This window comes from Mastigoproctus giganteus, chromosome 9, assembly GCF_048544385.1.
Source record: "Mastigoproctus giganteus isolate SK-2022 chromosome 9, ASM4854438v1, whole genome shotgun sequence".
In the NCBI taxonomy this organism is placed as follows: domain Eukaryota; kingdom Metazoa; phylum Arthropoda; class Arachnida; order Uropygi; family Thelyphonidae; genus Mastigoproctus; species Mastigoproctus giganteus.
In genome coordinates, this window is record NC_143583.1 from 195416827 (window position 1) to 195439374 (window position 22548).

Consider the following 22548-nt stretch of genomic DNA (forward strand, 5'->3'; position numbering starts at 1 on the left):
GAGCTTTAGCTCTAACTCTCTTAAACTGTAGGAGGTTAGATGTGGTTGGATGTTTTCGAAAAATATTCCAATATTTGTTCCTTTCTTTTTTAGCACTGTTGCATGCTTCGTTCCACCACATTTTTGGATGAAGCCGGATTTTGGATGATGATTTTGGTATAGCAGTCTCGGATGCTTTCATTATTGTATCTGTAATGTAGCTTACTGCAGAGTCAATTGTGTGGGTTGCTATGAAGACAGTATCTAAGTGAGCTATTTCTTGGTATTTAATCCAGTTAGCCTTAGCAAATTTCCAGGTTGTCCTAATGTTACTCTGAGGGGTAGAACTTATACAGAAAGTACAGATGATAGGAAAGTGATCGCTCCCGCGAGGGTTATTAGTAACGGTCCAGTCTATGAAAGGAAATATCACTGGAGAGCATATTGAAAGATCAATAGCAGAAGTTGAGCCAGATGATAAATGCACGTATGTGTGAGCACCTGTGTTTAAAATTGTCCGGTTATGTTTATCTAAAATTTTTTCAATTATCTGTCCTCTGGAGTCAAGATGTTGAGAACCCCATAGCGGGTGATGGGCATTCCAGTCACCCATAATAGCATTAGCATTAGTAGAGGCATATGATGCAAGAAAGCAAGCTTATTCAGCATCAGCCAAAAAAAAAAAAAAAACCCCACTCCCATTTCACCCATCTGTTCGTTCCAAATACCTGTCCAGTTGAGCTTTAAATTTGTTTAGGCTATCAACTTCTACAACAAGTGATGGAAGTTGGTTCCACCAACCAACCACCCGCTGGCCAAAGGCAAATTTCCGCACATCTATCCGACATCCGTCCTTCCTCAATTTGAATTTATGCCCTCTGAGGTGATTATTCTGAGCAAGATGAAGAATCCCATTGGCATTGAGCATGCTCAAACCATTCAAAGCCTTATACACCTCTATCAGATCACCTCGCCGGTGCCTAGTCTCCAGACTCTGTAATTTGCAAAACTTAAGCCTTTCTTCATAACAGCAACCCTTTGTTCCATTCACTAATCTTGTTGCCCTTCTCTATACCCGTTCCAGCAGTTCTACATCCTTCTTGAAATGAGGCCTCCAGACCTGTATACAGTACTCAAGATGTGGCCTAACCATTGCCTTATACAAGGGAATAATCACCTCCTTATCCCTGCTAGAAAAATTCCTGTATATCATTGACAACACACCATGAGCTACTCTTGCAGCTCGTCTGCACTGCTCAGAGAACTTCATATCTGCCTGCACAATTACCCCCAGGTCCTTTTCATTCTCCACCACTGTCAGTGTAGTACCGCAGAGTTGATACGTTGCTCTGGGGTTATTGTTTCCCATATGTAGTACTTTACATTTGTCAATGTTAAACTTCATTTGCCACCTCTCAGCCCATCTGTTCAACCTTTCCAGATCCTGTTGCAGCAGCATAGCGTCAGAGTGTCCTTAACGACCCTGCCAACCTTTGTATCATCTGCAAACTTGGACATTAAACTTGATATCCCATCATCAATATCATTCATAAACACCAAAAACAACAACGGACCCAACACTGAACCTTGAGGAACTCCACTAATAACATTAGTCCACGATGAGCAGTGTCCATTGATTACCACTCTCTGTCTTCTGCCACTCAACCAACCCCTTATCCATAGCAGCAATTTGCCTCCAATGCCACACTGCTCCAATTTGTGCAGCAGTCTTCCATGTGCAACAGTATCAAAAGCCTTTCTAAGATCCAAATATATAATATCAAAGTTATTCCCTGCATCCAGTTCTTTTGTGACTACATCATAGTATCCAATCAAATTGGTCAGGCAAGACCTGCCCTTAACAAAACCATGCTGCGTCTGAGCTATAACTGAATTCTTGTCTAGATGATCCTGCAGTGCTTCTTTAACCAGTGCCTCCATTAATTTACCTGGAACAGAAGTTAAACTAACAGGTCTATAATTACTTGTGTCAGCCTTTGATCCTCCTTTGTGAATTGGGGTTACATTTGCACATCTCCAGTCTATGGGTACCTCCCCTGAGTCCAAAGAAGCTCTCATAATTATGGCTAGGGGTTTGCATACTTCCTTTGCTGCCTCCTTTAATATAACTGGATAGATCCCATCCACCCCAGGTGCCTTTTTTATGTTTATCCTCAACAATCTCTCCTCCACTTTCCTCTCAGTTATTACGAAATCATCCAGCTCACTGCCAATGTTTACTTTACCTACATCATTCTCCTTCCTGAATAACTCCTCATGCATGAATGTAGATGCAAAATACTCGTTTAGATTGTTAGCCACCTGAGCAGGATCCTCAACTGTTGAACCATCAATATCTAGTGGACCAATATGATTCATCCCTTTCCTTCTCGAGTTCAAATATGTAAAGAACTCTTTTCTGTTTTTCTTTGCATCCTTTGCCAAGGATTTTTCGTAATCTGCCTTTGCCTGCCTAATCTCCTTTGTGACTTGGTTACAGAACATACAAAAGGGAGCAGGTATTTTCATTACTAAATTATCTAAATCAGCAAAGGTGTATGTATGATTTGGTGATAGATACAAAGAAACTAATGTTATTGTGATTCCGAAGGTGACACGGACGGCAATAGCCTCTAAAGATGTTTGCAGGGGGATAGGTCTAGAGGGCACCGAAGAGTTCACTATGAGTGCTACTCCTCCATGAGCTAAATTAGATGAGTTTCTATCTTTTCTATACATATTGTAATTTTCATAGATACAGCAGGCCCCCGTTATAACGCGGTTCGCTTTACGCTGATTCGCTATAACGCTGTTCTTATATTATAACCCGTATCTGACTATAACGCTGTCACAGATCACTATAACGCTCTTTTACAGATTACATTTTTGACATATTAACGAAATCGTTTCATTTAATGGAGTTGATAGCTTGAAAATGAATAGCAAAACAGCATTAAAACGTTTCCCACGCCGACTTGAGAAATTTTCCCACGCTCAGTAAAATTTTCTTGCACGCTAATTTAATTTCAATACAGTGACTTGTCACGTAGTTCCGCGATCAACATTTTAAAAAATGATCAAATATATTGCTTGTAATATTTGCGTTATATGCATTTATCTGAAGTCTAGTCATCACTCAGTAGAGTATTAGACATCGTGCGTAACGGAAAGTTTACTTGAACATTGTATCGTAATTAATTCAACCAACGCAGTTACATATTCGAAGAGCTAATAATGACTGATAGGAATGAAAAAGCAACAACGTCTGGGCGCAGTACGAAGACTATAAATGTCAGAAAAAGACTGAATTTGAAAAGTAAATTAGACGTTTTGAAGCGAATCGATTCTGGTCAACGACAAACGGATGTGTGCCATAATTTAGGACTTGCAACTTTAACTGTAAGAACAATTATAAAAAAAATAAAGAATTAATTTTTGCAGCGGGAAAGATAGCTGTTCCACTGCAAGCAACTAGGACTAGGCCGGCTATTAGGATTGAAATGGAAAGACTAATTTTATTGAAGATAATATTCCAATGCAGAATTCAGTTAAGTTAAATATTAAAAAGAGAGAGAAAGAGATTAGCCAATATGATGATCTGAAGAAAACTCGCCTAAAAAAAAAAAAAAAAAAGTGGAACCATTTAAAACTGGTAAGGGCTGGTTGAATAGATTTAAAATCCAGGGAGAAGCCACAAGTGCAGATCAAGGAGCCGAAACTTTAAAAAAAGAACTTTTGTTAAAATTATTGAAGAGGGGTATTATGTGTTATACTTCTCAACAAGTTTTTAACATAGCTGAAGCAGGACTTTTGTGGAAACGAATGCCTAAAAGAAGTTTCATATTGAAAGAAGAAAAAAACATGCCAGGTTTCAAAGCGGTGAAGGATCGGTTGACTTTATTGTTGGTTTTAACGCTGCGGGGGATTTAAAATTAATACCCCTTTTAGTTTATTTGGAAAAGGGCCAAAGTTCAACTCAAAATGCACACATTTTTCATGATTAAATTCATCAATTAAATTAAATTCATTATTTTAATTGGAATTTTAAATTTACTTTTGATACGCAAGTAGTTACCACATAATTATACGTATGCAATGCAGAATATTTTATATGTGCAAATATTTGAATATTAAATATTTTGACCAACATTTGTGCATCTTTTCATTACTGTTTATTATTCATTAGGAAATATCCTATGGCACTGACCGCAGCTCATAAATACATATGTTACCTTATGGGAAAGCGGCGCTCGCTTAGCGCGGATTCACTTAGCGCTCTGTTTTTCGGGAACGAATGATCAGCGTTAAGCGGGGGTCACCTGTATTGCATTTGTAAGATTTGTTTCTTGAATGCATACTGCAACAGGCTTGTATTCAGATAGGAGATCGTAAAAATCGTCAAAGTTAGCACGGAGCCCACAACAATTCCATTGAATAATTGTATCCATTGTTTGGTTTTAGCTAGTGTCTGTTAACTTCCGTGAGGTAGTTTGCTTACGCCTGTCAATTTTTCCTTTATCCTTCTTTGAGAAGACTGGTCTGCTTGTATCAATGTCACCTTCTGGATGAATTTCAAGAAATGTGTCATCTTCATCCGCTTTTTCATCAGTGTCCATGGTATCAGATCTGAATGTGTGCGTATCAGTTCTTTCAGAGCTCTTAGTTTGTACTTTTGGTTTCTGATTGGGATTCTTATCTGGAGGTATTGTTACCGGAGTATTTACTTCTTGGGTTGCATATTTGGAGGGAGATTGTTCTTTTAATGAAGTAAGTAATGATTTCGCCCAACCAGATATAGAGATATTTGGAGGGACGGAGCAGTCAGTCTGAGTTGATATTGTGCGTAGCTGTTGAGTAACTGAAGCGTATGTAGATGATTTAGTAGGGATTGCAAAGTGTTTCTTTGCCTCTTGATATGACACTTTATTCTCTATTTTATATCTCTGAATGTTCTTCTCTCTTTTCCATTGGATACAGTCCTTAGAGAAGGCAGAATGATTTCCCTAGCAGTTAGGACAGTTTTGGGTTTCATTATTACAGTCCGTATGTGTGTGTTCTTTTGAACCACAAGAAGCACAAGTTACTATACCTCTGCACACAGTTTGCAAATGACCGAATTTTTGGCACTTAAAGCACCGAACTGGGTTGGGAATGTACGGTCGAACATGGCATCTGAGATATCCAGCTTTTATAGTTCTGGGGAGATTTGGTGACTTAAATGTCAATATGACTGTTCGTGTAGGGACAGGCTCTCCATCTTTTTTGATGATAATTCTTTTTGCCTGGACTACATTTTGATTGCTTAATTCAGAGACAAGTTCATCCTCTGATACATTCAGAAGATCCCATTCAGATATTACCCCTTTAGAGGAGTTCAAGGTAGCATGTGGGGTAACCTTTGTGGGAATTCCACCAAAGGTAGACATTTTCAAGAGCCTTTCAGCATGTCTGTATTTACTCATCTCCACTAATAGGTCTCCAGATCTTAGTCGCCGAACCATTTTTGGAGGCCCAGCCACATTTTTGAGACATTTCTGAATCAAAAATGGGGAGAGTTTACTCAATGGTTGGTCTTTGGAGGAATGTAATATTAAGAAGAGAGGAGCAGAAAAATCTGTCCCTTCTTTTTTTTTGTCTCTTAGCATGGGATTTATTCAAATTATCATGGTCGTCATGTCTAATTGAATCTGGATCAAGAGATCCATAGTAGGACTGTTTTGTGTTGTCCATAGTTGCTCCTTTTAGTCCCGGGAGAGTGAATTTCTCCTCCCAGGCTTCCAGCCCCGACACGTAGAGGCAGGAGCGGTGCCACCAGTGACCAAGCGATAAGGTTGTTAGTGTTAGTGCATTAGTAGATTAGTTTTGTATACAAGAAGAAAGGTGGCTTTCCTTTCTGTTGAGTAAGCTGACTTCTTTACTTTAGAAGAGCAAAATTATATAACTTTGGAAATTAGAAACTAACGTTCAACTACAATCAATTGCTCTTTTAAGAAAATCGCTTTCAAATCACTATAGAATCGCTTTAGTCACTCGCTTGGCACTCGGGGCCGCCTGGAGAGTAGGCACCTGCGAAGTGATCTGATTGGATTCTTCCTCTTGCTCAGATTAAGAACCTAAGGGGACACAGATTCAAACTGAGGAAAGACAATTGTAGAATAGATGTGCAGAAATTTGCCTGCATATCTATTCTACAACTATTCTACATCTATTCTAAAAAAAAGCCAGCAGGTAGCTGATTGGTGGAACAAGTTCTATCTTTTGTTGTGGAAGTTGATAGTCTAAATAAATTTAAGACTGAGCTGGACAGGCATTTGGAGCGAATGGGGAGGTGAAATGGGAGTGTTTTTTTGGCTGATGCTGCATAAGCTTGCTTTCTTGCGTCGTATGCCTGTACTTAAAGCACCGAACTGGGTTGGGAATGTACGGTCGAACATGGCATCTGAGATATCCAGCTTTTATAGTTCTGGGGAGATTTGGTGACTTAAATGTCAATATGACTGTTCGTGTAGGGACAGGCTCTCCATCTTTTTTGATGATAATTCTTTTTGCCTGGACTACATTTTGATTGCTTAATTCAGAGACCAGTTCATCCTCTGATACATTCAGAAGATCCCATTCAGATATTACCCCTTAAGAGGAGTTCAAGGTAGCATGTGGGGTAACCTTTGTGGGAATTCCACCAAAGTGGAATTCCCACAAAGGTTACCCTAATGCTAATGCCAATGATGACATGAATTTCTTGCATATCCTAAATACCTTGAGGAAAAATGTAACATCATTTTAACCAGATAAGGTAAGGTTACAACACAGAACTGAGGCTTAAAGAGCCATATATTGAGACTACATTATAATTGCATATTTTTATTCATCATTGCATGTTGTGCTGGTGCCAGGGTGTACAGGGCCAATAAATCAGCAATTATAAAACAACTTCTGCAAGAACAGAGAGCAGCGTTATTGATGATGTCTCGAGCGTGCAGGGCAACTTCTATCTTGGTCCTGCAGGTATTATTAGGTAAGCTACCAATGCATTATGAGAAACAGTTCAGATATTTTAAATATCACCTCAAGAGAAATGTTGCAGTAGCACTTGATGATATTCAACTGGATTTGATGTCTATGTCTCAGGAAAAAAAAAGAAGACTGAGAACCATTTTTGTGTCTAAAGGGCAGACAAATTGGACCTCTGCTAATGCTGGTAGTGTGATCCACGAGTTTCTCCCGACAGTTAAAAAGGATTTACTTTGGTTTTCTTCAAGCCTTCAAACAATCTCTTTTAACCGGGCATGACAGCCTCAACAGTAAACTTTTTAAGTTGGGCCTTTCAACTACAACTTCGTGTCTTTGTGGTTCTGATGAACCATAGATCATCTTATTTATGATTGCCAATATTACCATGATCCACAACATGAATTGAACATAACTGTAAATAACTTCACCAGGAACAATAAACCAGAATTAATATTAACGAAGAATATTTTCATTCTCTTCAACTAGTTTGCTGTACATGCCATCGAGAGAAGAGAGGAACTTTGAGCCTCAATTTCTGCACAGTAAGTTCCAGTAGGTATCTCTTCTGTGATAGAATTAGTTCTAAATTCTGTTTAATGTTGAGTAATAATTGTTTAGGATATCATTACATCCTGAGCTCCTTCCTCGGGATTATTTCTGGTTGGTGTCCTCACAAGGAATGTAAATAAATGTAAAATATGCAGATCTCACTCTTGGAAGTTAACTGGGTGATTTAAATATTTTAAAAAATTGCTTCTGTGTCACTGATGTGTCTACCCTGGGTCATAATGAACTTTCACTTTTTGAAGACACTGAACATATTAACTGACTTTTAATCGATCAGCGTGTTAGTCATGATAACCCTACTCTTGTTACTTGTGGGATTCAATCTGTCTTGAAGTTTGTTGAGAGTAAGTGTTATCTTACTCTCAACAAACTTTAGGAAGACATTGGAAAATTCTCTGCAAGTCAATGTTATGTTCCCAGCTATCCTCCCTGCTATGAGGACCAACTGGAATGAAATTAGTTATAAGCGTCGATTCCTTTCAAGGTATCTTATTAATTATACACATTTGCAAGTGGATTTGCTCTCGTGTGCCTTTGGAACATCTCCTCCTCTTCCAGGATGATAGTTCCTGAAGAGGAGGGGGAGAAGATGTTTCCTCAGAGTGTAAATATCTGTTAGCAGCAAAGATGCTACACTGTTAACCTTGGAACTGAATTGTCTTTCTGGATGAAATCTTCATCGAGGAACTTTTCTTTTTGGATCCTGACGATTTAGGACATGATTATAAAGATATATGTTAAAGAAGCACTCTCCTCTTCTTTCCTTTGGTCTTGCTTTAACTTCTTTCTCTTCATTTCTATTGATGGATCCCTTCATCTGAGCCTCCTCTTTGTTATCTCTTTCTATCTCACTTCCAGTTCCCATACTCCTCCTTCTACTCCAATTTCACTATTCACTTTTGTGCTCTCTAGGGACTTTGTCCTAGGTTGTCGCAGCATGATGATAGTACATCCTGGCCACCTCCTCATGGCGGGGACAGGGGGTAGGACATGGTGACCAGGTGTTGCTGCTTCCCACCTAGTAAGTGTAAGGTACTGGTCAACAACACTACAACAGAACATGTCATTACATTTATACACCCAATACACTATATACAAATGGCTGGTTTTTGTGTAAGCTTCACCACAAGATGTACAATAGCAGCTAATGGGGGAACCCTGTGGTCCACAATATCAATGGTGCCTCCGCAGCCAGGTGGGCAGGAGCAGCAGTGCGTAGCACACGCTTCTTGATTAGACCGGGGGTTCGAGCCCGTGAGCCACCAAATACGGAGGATGCGGAAAGGTCAGGGAATGCTATGGAAAGCATTGATTGTACAAAGCATTGTATGGAAAGCATTGTAATGTTCAGGACCAGCCCTGAACATTACACAGCAAGTGAGGGATGTCATTATCACTATGTTATGTTCTACAATTGGCCATGCTGTTATTCAGTGTGAGGTACTGATGAGGTACAGTAATTACATTGAGGCACATATTGAGTACTGACTGATAAATCCAATATCAACATTCAAGATAAGAGGTACCAGGCTGTTAATGTTATGATAATGTCTGTCACAAACAGTCATGCCACGAGTTATGCACTGTCGATAATGCTATTAAATAAAAACATCAAACAAAGTGAAAATAGAAAATAACTATACTATAGGGGCTAATGTAGTAATATCACTAAGACTTATGGGGGAGGGGAAACCAATTAACCATGTAACAAATGCAGCAATTTCCTGTTGCAGTTAAGGATGAACTTGGAAAGGTGCTATTCTGCTCCTATAGACCTATTATCCTATATACCTATTTTATTAGTTAGCTACCCAATATTTAAAAATTTTGAATATTTGGTGGTTTAGTGTTTATCTTCTTTTTCGTAATTCAAAGTGACAATGTTACTGTACTGGCGCTAATAGCATGTTCTTCATTTGTAGCACAAGCAGATCACATAAAAAATTAATCATTCAAAACAGATAGTTCTTCTGGTGCTGATTTTTGGAACTAATTTTATTTTCCACGTCCTCCGAAGGACACACCTGCCAAATGTGGCAGGTGTGTCCTTCCAAATTTCCCAAATTTGGTCTTTTAGTGGCATGAGACACAGGGAAATTAAAAGGGAGAATAAAAAATCAAAATGAAATTCTAAGTGTAACAACCTGTTGAGTATAATCGGCCTTAATATCTTAAAAAAATGCAGATTGTTCTCAGGAGTTTTGTGGTAATTCCTGACCACTTCTTCAGTGAACTGTAAAGATTGCACATTAGCATCCCCTATGTTTCCAAATTAGTTAATAGATAAAGAAAATAGCAAAGAAATATAGATATCAGATTCACCAGGACCAATTTCATTAAAACTCTGTTCCTTTTTCTTCCCCCCAACAAAAGCTCTATCCACAAAACATCCATGTATATAACTTACAATGTGGGAAATTGCTAAAAAAGCATAAAACAGATAGATAGCCTGCAGTCATATGACCAAATCAGATCCAGTTTATCACACTTGGAGTTAGGACAATTCAAAAACACCATAAAAACAGACTTTACACAGAAGCTTTTGATAGTCATAACAATAATACAAATAATAACAAAAGCAGGGTTTCAGGACAATCCTTTCACTATCACTTCTAACATAATCCTTAATCCATCTATGCAGCTAATGTCTCAAAGAATAACTGCAAGATAGATAATTAAGCCTGAATCCCTCAAAATCGCAAGCATAATAAAGGTTCAGAGATTATTTTTTGATGTAAATCTCTTAATATCTCAGAATCAAGTCCTCATAGAGGGCTTGACATGATTGGTTTCAGGAGACTTAAAACCATGACCTCAGTTTTTGAGTAACTGCAACCTTAGAAGAACTAATAATTCATATAAATAAAGCTTAATAATCAATCTTTTAGTGTGTGAAGCTGATGGCATAATAAGGATAGCAATTCAGAATGCTGGTATTTATCATTTTCTCTTATTTATTAACATCTGATCTCTGAATATTATCACAATTAACTATTAAAATTTCTTTATTAATTGATTAGCAACAATTGTTAAGCAAGCTCAAAATTAATTAAAGAAAGAATTGTACAACTTAATTATCAACTTTAATTTATTCTGCCATCTTTACAGTCACAGAAGATGGTATTTGAAGTAATACAAAACATTTGAGAATAATCTGTATTCTTTTAAGAAATGAAGTACAGATTACATTCTGCACAGGTTGAAGTACTTAGATTTTTATTACCCTCCATCTCCCCACCCTTCTTCCTGTGAAGAATATACCAGCCAAATATGGTTACATTTCCTCCATCTTTTTCTTGTTTTTTGTGCAATTCTGTTCTGCATCCTGTGAAGAATATACCAGCCAAATATGGTTACATTTCCTCCATCTTTTTCTTGTTTTTGTGCAATTCTGTTCTGCATCCTGTGAAGAATAAACCTGCCAAATGTGGATGTACTTCATTCACCATTAAATCACTCTCTACACAAGTGTAAACAAAGACATTTTAATTGTGGCCACTAATATAACAAAATGGAGGATAGTAAAAGTCATAAATGCATTCTGTGATGTCTATTTACGATTACTCCCAACTCTTCTCCTTCAACCATCCTATGATCCAAACAAGGATCTTGTCCATAATTCCAACTTGCTCCACTTGGAATGATAACAATTCATGAGAGACCATGTAAAATGTTTTACTAAAGTTCAAATGCACCTGGTGTTCAAAAGTTAAGAAAAAACATAAAGAATGAATATATTTTTAAATATGAATAAAAAAAGAAAAAAATAATCATTATTCACAAAACAAAACAGTCTGTCTGAACTCACAAAAAGTCATGTGCACCCTTTTACAAAAGGTTGTGCATTACCAAGATAGCCACCACTGCCAAAGTGGTGGCTATCTTTTCACTGATTAAGCTGAAATACAGTCTGAATTAGATTTCATCTTATTAACAAGAAAGCCAAGCTATGAGGTCATGGTTTATGGCAGATTAGAATCACTGTCAATAACAATACACAGATTTACATGGACTCCTATGGGAAACTCTTACATATGTTCTTGCAGGTATTGAGAATATCCTTTTGTTCACCCTCTTACCGGAGCAAACTAGTCTGGACTTTTCTTCAGTGGATGATAATACATGGCTTCACAAAATTCACTTACAAACCAATATAGTTCATATGGAATGACCAGTCAGATTTCCACAACTCAATCCAATAGAGAATGTCTAAGATGTTCTAGGCAGGAGAGATGCCAGTCACTGGTCTCCACTGGCATTAATTAACAGTCATATCAAATGAGGAATCAATTTCACAACTTTCCATGGATTATCAGTGCATCATTCTGGCCTCAAACTCACTCTGAAATTTTAACACTTCACTGTTTATCAGCAATAAACCAAAGCACACAACACTGACAGAATTACACTAGCACTTTTTTTTGTATGTATATATTTTAGAGTAAAGTAACTATAAATGTTTGACATTCATGATATTGTTTCTGTAACTCATTTCTTATTGGTCTTTTATAACTGTGAGTGACAAGGAAGGCAGCTTTTACTAATATACTGGCAAGGGAGGGCTGTGTTATTGTTATTGTTAATACAAGTTTCCATTGCATATATATTTTCTTTGAAAATGAATCTTTAATAATATTAATGTTTAATATTAATATCATTAATATTTAATTTTAATTTAATATTATAATGGCCATGTTCATTAATAAAACAATGTTCACAGAAGAAAGAATTTGCCAAATTTAAAAAAAAAAATTTAAAAGAAACTCTACATTGCAACAGTGAGACGGAGAACAGGTAAAATCGAGCCAAAAAGACAGATTTTCCATTGTAAACCCTAAGAATTGGGAGTATGCAAAGCCAATTTCAGTGCAATATTATACAATTATTCAAAAACACTGACAATCAAAAGGCTTTCCATTTAACAACAAGTTATATACCATGATTGGTAAGTATAAAATTTATCAAAATTCAGAAAAAAGATTTTAAAAAAATAAATAACATTGTTTACAGAATATTGTGATGCTATTAATACTGGAAGCACATCATTATCCAGATTCGATCCAACCACTTCGAGCACAAGAGTCTATGATCATAAAAAAAACATGAAAAATAAAACTTCGAAAATGAACTCTGATCACATTATTGCCTTAATATGGGACATTTGCCTACAGATTAATAAAGCAGATATTATTCAAATTTGCCAACCCAGATTTAAAATTGAGAATTTTTGAATCATTCATCATTTATTAGTTTAAGCAGAAATATCCCCAAGTGAACCTTTTAAACTTCAACTTCAAATTAGCAAATGAATTTTCATTCATACAGACATGTAAAGACATTTTCTTCAATTATAGGGCTGAGTAATGGTATCTATACTAGGTGATTTCTCAATATTACCATCATTTAAATCAACTTCTCTACCTTTATAATCAAGTCAACAATGAAGACAACAATTTGAAAGTTCTTTATGCAAGCTCCTGACTTTTAATGTTTTTATTCAGTTTTAGTTAATGATAAACTACTAAGAAAGGATGCACTTTCAAGGAGGTGGAGGGCGAGAGTTTCCATGTTTTAACCAACTGATGTTTTCACAATAAAACCAAGCAGTTAATACGAGAGTTTCATAAAATATAAACAGAACTGGCTGAATTTTTATAAATAAAAAAAAAATATATATATATATATATGACTTTGAGTAAAACAATATTACCTGATCACCTTCAATCTGTACAGATAATATTCCCAAATCTCGAAGTGCTCTGTCCCCCCGTTCTGCTAATTGTCGTAGACGTTGAGCAGCCTCCTGTGGGATGTTGAAAGTCACTCTTACACTATTCCATGGCTCTACTTTTGTCACCTTGAAGGGCTTATTCTCTATATACATGACACAAACAAAGCATTATAAAATTCTCTGCTTTAAAACCCAGACAATGTATAACAATATGAAAAAATTTTCAAAAGGGTCCTATTTATCTGCATTTCTTGGTTTCTTTATGAATTTAGGTATGCTGATTCCAGATATAACCTAGTTTTTCTAAAAACCAAATAACAAACAAACCTAGTTTTTCCATAGTGTCAATGGTTTCCTCAGAAATGAAGGAAAAGTAAATGTGCAATAATACTATATCAGATTTATTAACAATGTCTAATTAGGTTAACAGCAAGTTAAAAAAAATCAAATTAAAAAACAGAATCCCTCCTCAGATTAATCAAAACAAATTTTCTTAAAAATGTACATTTGAATGTGTTTATCTTTTGTGGTCACTGTGATTACTCTGAACCAAGAACCATATATAGTTGCATATCATAGCTTCATCCCACCTTCTTTGGTAATGTTTCTCTACTGCCTGTATATTGTGGCAAAATCTTTCCCCATTCTCTTCACTAAGATCAGCAAGATTTAGTCTGAAAAAATCCAGGTGAGAGTACAAATAATGGAGCTTGACTGACATTCTGCACCACATTTTTTTGAAATTTTCAATCAACGTCTCAAATAGTTCTTTGTAATTTTCACCCTTAAAGTTACCAAGAAAACCATTCACTATATGGCAAAATGACTGCCAGGCATTTTTCTCAGCATCGCTCATTTTATCTTCCAGTTCTTATGAAGCCAATATCTGCTTTACCAATATATATATATCTGCAACAGACAATTTTGAAAACACATAGTGTACATATCATTTGAGGATAGAATCCAACACTTTAACAAATTGTCTGACCAGTCCCAGCATGATATGGAGTGGGGGAAGCAAGCCTCTTTCTTGTAACAAAGGGACTGTTTACTACATTTGTATGTACCAGGCAAAACAGTTCTGGCAGACCATTCTCTTCTATAGTGCTGATATATTGCCCTGCTGTCCCAGAGGCAGAGAAAGCAAGGGAACTTAGTGAAAGCCACTTTCAAAACCAGAAGGCACTCAAGCATCAGGAAGTCTCCACAGATGTCCCACATATAATGGTCATACTTGATCTTTTCTAACAACATGCTTCACATTTCCAAAACCATCTTTAATATGAACAGAGTGCTCAAGAGGAATTTATGGGTGTATATTCCCACTGTAAAGTAACACATCTTCCAAACTTTTACTTGAGCTGTCTATAAAAAAATGCCACTCTCCTGGATTGTAACTAATAGCAATTTATTCATTAACACCAATCAATCAAAAACAATGGAATAAAGATTCTATAATGATTTAAAAACAAATATAAGTGACTTGTCTTTTCTATATGCAGTAGTTCCAGATGAAGTCATTTACTAAGTCATCCGATACTTGCTGATTAGGGAAATGTGGCACTTGAATATGATTCTGATTCAAAATCCCAATTATCCTGTTTACCAAATAGTAATAGAGGCATGTGATGCAAGAAAGCAAGTGTATGAGCTTATGTAGTTCAGCCAAAAAAAAAAAAAAATTCACACAACCATTCCCTCTAAAAGTTTGTCCTGTTCCTCCTTGAATTTATTTAAGCTATCAACTTCCACAACGACAGATGGAAGTTTGTTCCAGCAATTACCCGCCCGCTGGCTAAAGACAAATTTCCGCACATCTATTCTATAACTGTCTTTCCTCAATTTGAATTCATGCCCCCTTAGGTTTGTAATCTGAACAAGTGGAAGAATCCCTCATAATTCAGCATGCTCAATCCATTCAAGGCCTTATACACCTAAATGAGATCACTTCGCAGGTGCATAGTCTCCAGTTGCTGCAATTTGCAGAGCTTAAGCCTCTCTTGGTAAGAGAATCCCTTCATTACCCTCACCAATCTTGTTGCCCATCTGTGTACACTCTCAAGCAAATCTACATCCTTCCTAAAAGGAGGCCTCCAGATCCGTACGCAGTACTCAAGGTGTGGCATGACCATTGTCTTATACAAAGGGATAATCACCTCGTTTTCCCTGCTAACAAAATTCCTGTACAATAAGGGCCTCGACCTACGATGCCATCAACATCCAATATTCTCAGGAACCATCCATACGATCTTTTATTTTAAGGACCGATGATATTTGCAGGTACCGTGGCTTTCTGATTTAGCTGGAATGATACGTGGGTGGAACTTTTCAGATGCGTGCCACACGGAACATCACTCGTACAATTGTTCTCAAACCAATTAGCATCTTTTTTATTGTTCAACGTGTGGCATGTGGAACATCACTCGTACAATTGTTTCAGATCTATGACGATCTGAAACTTCAAGCTCCATCAACCAGTGGCAGTGCTGTGCTCTTTGAAGACTTTAAAGCCAGCACAGGCTGGTTCGAGCACTTAAAAAAAAAAAAAAAAAAAAAAGCAGCTGAGACCTTTAAAACTGAATTCCAAGAGTTAGTTTATCAGGAGAGTTATCTTCCCCAGCAGGTTTTTAACATTTACAAAATCGGCCTCTTCTGGATGCGAATGCCCAGGAACACGTACATCACTAAAGACGAGGCTAGTTTACTTGGACTTAAGCTTATAAAAGATAGGCCCACTCTTCTTTTGGGTGCCAATGCCTCTTGAAATTTTAAGCTGAAGCTTTTGCTTGTCTATCACTCTAATACCTCCACAGTATTTAAACAACAAAAGGTCGACAAATGCATGCTGGGAGTGTTTTGGCGCAGTAACAAGAAGACCTGGGTTATAGGATATGTCTTCAATGAAAGGGAGCTTGAACTTTTCTGTCCTTCAGTGATGAGTTATCTTGAGAAAAATAAGCTTCCTGTGAAGGCAGGAAGTGACTGCAAACTTCAAAAAAATCTACACCACGAAAATTTTCGTAGGTTGCTTTGCAGCGGCCTCTGGTGAAAATGCTCTCACCCTCAAAGATTTTTGGAGGTCAAAGTTCAACATGCTGGACTGTGTGAGGCTGATTGTAAGTTCTTATAATGATGTTTCCACCAGGTGCTTAAATTCGGCCTGGAAAAAGATCTGGCTTTTAATTATTCATAACGTTGAAGGATTTGAAGATGATGGTGCTTTGACATATGATATTGTCACTCTTAGTAAATCAATGGGTCTGGAAGTTAGCAAAGAAGATGTGGAGGACCTTATCAACACTAATGGGTGTCGATAAGGTCCTCCACATCCTTATCGTTAGCATGGGTGCTAACAACAGAGGAGCTACAAGAGTTGGAGAAAATTATGGAATGACACTGGACTTCAGGAAGCTACAAAAAAGTTGTCAAAATCAGTCCATTCGGACAGTTTCTCTGCCAGTAGCAACAAAAGACTGAAAAGATGTGTGATGCTTGATATAGTCCCACCACCACCACCACCACCACAGCACCACTGATTTCATCAGCTCTGCACTTCAAAGTCTGGTTGTTGTTGTTTTTTTTTTTTTTTTTTTTGTTTTTTGTTTGTTTTTTTTTTTTTCGTTTTGTTTTTTTTTTTTTTTTTTTTTTAAGATGTTTTATGACTTAAGTTATTGGTTTTATTAAGTAATCTTTATAAAAAAACTCATTTTTAATGTAAAAATGAAGTATAGCATGCAAGAAATACTTATTTTATGTGTTGTTGGGGAATGAATTACAGGAAATCAATGTATTATTGGTTTCAACTTACAATATTTTTAACATACAATGGGTTTTGTGGAACGAATTACCATCAGATGTTGGGGCCCCACTGTATATCATTGACAAAACCCCGTGACCTGCTCTTGCAGCCTGTCTGCATTCACTGCTCAGAAAACTTCATATCTGACTGCAAAATTACTCCCAGGTCTTTTTCATTTTCTACACCCTAAGTGATAGGATGTAGTACTTTTCATTTGTCAATGTTAAAGTTCAGTTTAACATTGACAAATAATTATGATGCAAAAATTCACATACAATTCTGAAAGCTCTTCTCTGGAAGATGGATTTGGAATTGGCCAGTCTTCATTGTGTTGCATCAAAGCAATAGAGGATGATATGTCAGGATACACTACAAGTTTTCAATCCACAGACTTTTTAAACTGTGGCATATTCACCATACAAAAGTAGTAGTTTCCATAATGGTTTGTGGGCTCTCTCCATATTTGAGGTTAGCAAAAGGCATACTCTTTCAACTACCACAGCAGAAATGAGATGCCCACAGCTTGTCTTGATCACACAGGAGCATTCCAAAACTGACAAAGTTATGCTGCACCTGCTCTGAGCCTATATAATAACCACAAACACAGCAGAATGAGTTTGTAGATAACGTATCTTCATTTGATAGCCACAGCATACTTCAAAAAGCTTATAACATAAATACTGGCTCTCATTATATTCACAATATTCATATGCTCTTATAATGTCACAAAATGTAAAACTTTCAAATGCTATCAAAATATTGACAATACTAGAGAAAAACCAATAACATTATTGTATTCAGCACATAAAATATATATAAGAAACAGTTAAATAGAAATAGTTAAATATTTTCCATTATGGAGCATAAATAATTACTAATAGTAGTCTCCTCAATGATGAAAATTATGATGCAAAAATTAAATAAATTTTGTTATTCACTATTGTACAAATGTTAACTTCTGACTTTCAAAAACTGGAGGTCAGGCAACTGCAAGCAAATTAAATATAGATTTTTGGGCCAAAACAGGGGAGTCAAAAAGAAGTCCGTCACAAAAAAATAAATAAATAAAATAAATAAAAGAATAAAAAGAGGGGCTGTCTGGAAAAAGCAAGTGTTCTAAAGTCTACATTGCACTAGAATTAAATTTAATAGAACTGTTTACTAGTATAGTATGCTACCTTTCAAGCATTAGCTTAACAAGGGTTTTTCTGTCTATGGATTTTTTGTTTTGATTGTCAGTTACACATAAACTAATTATGATTGCTCCAAGAAAGATCTTCAGAAATGCTGAGTCAAAGTTTTTATTTATAACAATGGTACTGTTGTTCAGACTGAGCTGTCAAGGGTATTTCCAAAACTGCACCAGAAAGATCTAAATTCAGGATTTTTCTTCCCCCCACAGCACCTGGTTAATATTTTCTGACAAATTCCAAGAATGACTTGGGATAATTTGCTATATTTCATTTTTCATTCTGTACTTGTCAGTTCCTCAACCAAGGATTGCTGTACTTTGATTCTTCCTTCTTTCAAAATAGCATCTCGTAGGTTCTTATGCTGAAACTGACAGAAATGATGCTGCAAAACATCTGTTACATCCTCTATTTCTTTATCTTAAACAACATCAAAAATACTGCAAAACCTGCCAATAAAAAATTTTAAATTTGAAAATGAACTGCCAAATGAAATTTTTGCTCCTAGGCATTTACAGAATATAATTTTTCGATGGTGTGTACACACATTAGCATTAGTAGAGGTGTATGATGCAAGAAAGCAACCATATGCAGCCTCAGTCAAAAAAAAACTTCCACTTCATCCGCTCGTTCGAAATACCTGTCCAGCTGAGCCTTAAATTTATTTAGGCTATCAACTTCCACAACAAGGGATGGAAGTCTGTTCCACCAACCAACTACCCGCTGGCTAAAGGCAATAATCACCTCAGAATAATCACCTCTCGGGTGATTATTCTGAGCAAGAGGAAGAATCCCATCAGCATTGAGCAGGCTCAAGCCATTCAAGGCTTTATACACCTCTATCAGATCACCTCGTCGGTGCCTAGTCTCCAGACACTGTAATTTGCAAAACTTAAGCCTTTCTTCGTAAGAGCAATCCTTTGTTCCATTCACTAATCTTGTTACCCTTCTCTGTACTCATTCCAGCAGCTCTACATCCTTCTTGATATGAGGCCTCCAGACCTGTATACAGTACTCAAGGTGTGGCCTGACATCTGGTAGGTTCTTATGCCTTACACAAGGTAATAATCACCTCTTTATCTCTGCTAGAAAAATTCCTGTATATTATTGACAAGACACCATGAGCTACTCTTGCAGCCTATCTGCACTGCTCAGAGAACTTCATATCTGCCTGCAAAATTACCCCCAGGTCCTTTTCATTCTCTACCACTGTCAGTGTAGTACCAAGAGTTGATACGTTGCTCTGCGGTTGCTGTTTCCCATATGTAGTACTTTACATTTGTCAATGTAAAACTTCATTTGCCACCTCTCAGCCCATCTGCTCAACCTTTCCAGATCCTATTGCAGCAGCAAAGCGTCAGTAGTGTCCTTAACAACTCTGCCAACCTTTGTATCATCTGCAAACTTGGAAATTAAGATTGATATACCACCACAATATTATTTATAAATACAGAAAACAATAATGGACCCAACACTGAACCCTGAGGGACTCCACTAATAACATTAGTCCATTGATTACCACTCTCTGTCTTCGCCCCCTCAACCACCCCTTTATCCATAGCAGCAATTTGCCTCCAATGCCACACTGCTCCAATTTGTGCAGCAGGCTTCCATGTGCAACAGTATCAAAAGCCTTTTTAAGATCCAAGTATATAATATCGAAGTTATTCCCTGCATCCAGTTCTTTTGTGACTGCATCATAGTACCAATCAAATTGCTCAGACAATACTTCCCCTTAACAAAACCATGCTGTATCTGAGCTATAACTGAAGTCATGTCTGGATGATCATGCAGTGCTTCTTTAACCAGTGCCTCCATTAATTTTCCTGGAATAGAAGTTAAACTCTCAGGTCTATAATTACTTGTGTCAGCCTTTGATCCTCCTTTGTGAATTGGGGTCACATTTGCACATCTCCAGTCAATGGGTACCTCCCCTGAGTCCAAGGAAGCTCTCATAATTATGGCTAAGGGTTTGCTTACCTCCTTTGCTGCCTCCTTTAATATAACTGGATAGATCCCATCCACCCCAGGTGCCTTTCTTGTGTTTATCTTCAACAATTTCTCCTCCACTTTGCTCTCAGTTATTACAAGATTCTCTAGCTTACTGCTAGAGTTGAATACACCTCTGGCATTCCCCTCGCTGAATAACTCCTCATGTGTGAATGTCGATGCAAAATATTCATTTAGTTTGTTAGCTACCTGAGCAGGATCATCAACAGCTGAATCATCGATATCAAGTGGACCAATCTGATTCATCCCCTTACTTTCAGAGTTTACATAAGTAAAGAACTCTTTGCTGTTTTTCTTTGCATCCCTTGCCAAGGATTTCTCGTAATCTGCCTTCGCCTGCCTAACCTCCTTTGTAACTTGGTTGCATATCAACTTGTATCTATCATAGGCTTCTGTGTCATGTGTTAATTTGTAAGTATCCCATGCATTTTTCTTCCCTGCCATATGCCTCATTAGTTCATCTGACATCCATTTTGGCCTAAACCTTGAACAATATTTCTTAGTTGGTATGTAAAGCCTAGTAGCTTCCAAGATAAGTTCTTTGAATGCTTCCCATTTTGAATTTGCTGTTGGTATCATCATCAGTTGGTCCCACTGTATAGAACTTAAATACTGTCTCAGTCCATTGTAGTCGCCTTTACGAAAGCAATAACCCTTCCCTTTACCCCTAATGGTAGTTACCTCTTTGAGTAAATCCCACTTCAGCACACTGTGATCACTGCCACCTAGTGGTTCATTTATCTGCAGATTCTGAATGCATGAAGAATCACTACTGATAATCAAATCAATAGTATTACTCCCTCTAGTTGCCTCCCGAACATGCTGATGTAGAAAACAATCATCCAATAAATTCACAAAAGCCTTGCTAGTGTGTGATTGACCAACCCACAAATTCCATTCAATATCTGCGAAATTAAAATCCCCCATTATAAGACTCTCTGATTTACTAGTCCACTCTATTTCCCTGTACAATTTCTTATTATACTCATCAGAGTCATTAGGCTATAGCACACTCTTACTCTCAATTTTGATTTCCCAATGCTTATGTCACACCAAACTGACTCGACACTGCACTGTCCAGCGATGTCGACTGGCTTCACTTCCTTGGATTTTATGTGTTTCTTAACTAATAGCATAACCTCTCCTCCCTTCGTATCCTGTCTATCCTTTCTGTAGACGTTGTACTCGCCAAATTCCAGTTCTGTATTCCTTATATCTGTGTGACACCACGTCTGATATCCCCACAATATCCGCCTTTGATGCTTTGAACAATACCTCAAATTCATCAAATTTATTTACCAATCTCCTAGCATTGGTGTACATGCAAGTATACATGCACCTGTGCCTATTCTTGGCTACCCTAACACAACCCATGTGTTTACTTGTACTGCAATGATTCCCAGAAGTCTCTGAAATATCCTGCATCTTGTTTTCCAGGCTTCTGCTCATTCGAATAGAATCTCTTTTACCTCTGCCAGTGGCTGCTGTTAATCTATTAGTCCTTGTATCCCCCCAAGCTAGCAGTTGTAAAATCCAAATGTGCATTTCTAATGTTAAATAATAATAAATAATATTGAATCCAGCAGATAAATTACCAACAGAAGAAAAATACTTTTAAGTATTTTTCCACTGGGCATCTAGTCAATTGATTCTGATTGACTAGAGGCCGAATCTAGTCAATTGAAATCCCAGAACAGCAGTTCTTATGCGGTTGCAAGAAAAAGATAGAATTTAACCAGCGACAGCAAATCCACTCGGAAACAGAGATGGTTTAAAGGAGTATTTCCAGAAAAAAAAGAAGAAAATGATGAGGACAAAAGTGAATGCAAAAATTTTAAATTTTTACTTAAAATTTTAAAATTTAAATAAATTTTATTTTCTTTAAATTTTCTTTTTTTACTTAAACTATTACAATGCATAAGTATATATGTATAAATAATTTATTTTAGCAATAAATGAAACATAATATAACCATAATAATATGATTTTATTTTCCATTTCAACTTTCCTACTTGTACTTGCTTTTGCAGTTCTAAATTTTTCTTAAAATAACCCGAATGTACATAACAATCAATAAAGTACTTCCTCACTGAACAAATGGACAGAACCATCTCCTCTTATTCTAGACTCTTCATGAACTTGAAGTAGAAATCCCTATGATTACATCAGAATCTACTTCTATTTTGTAAACTGATTACTATGGTAATTAATTTACAATTATTAATTTGTCTTCTTTCAAACCTCTTGGACGTGAAGTGGTG

At 36.9% G+C, this 22548-nt stretch overlaps 1 protein-coding gene across 4 annotated transcripts in view; it reads right to left on the reverse strand.

Annotated features, from left to right (window-relative positions):
* LOC150080999 (uncharacterized) overlaps nt 1-22548 on the reverse strand; it is a 342313-nt gene that overhangs the window by 201182 nt on the left and 118583 nt on the right. For all 4 annotated transcript variants that reach the window (XM_090381533.1, XM_090381534.1, XM_090381532.1 and 1 more), the window contains one exon: nt 13268-13431. In XM_090381533.1, the coding sequence (XP_090237659.1) occupies nt 13268-13431 (164 nt within the window). The remainder of the gene's footprint in view (nt 1-13267; nt 13432-22548) is intronic.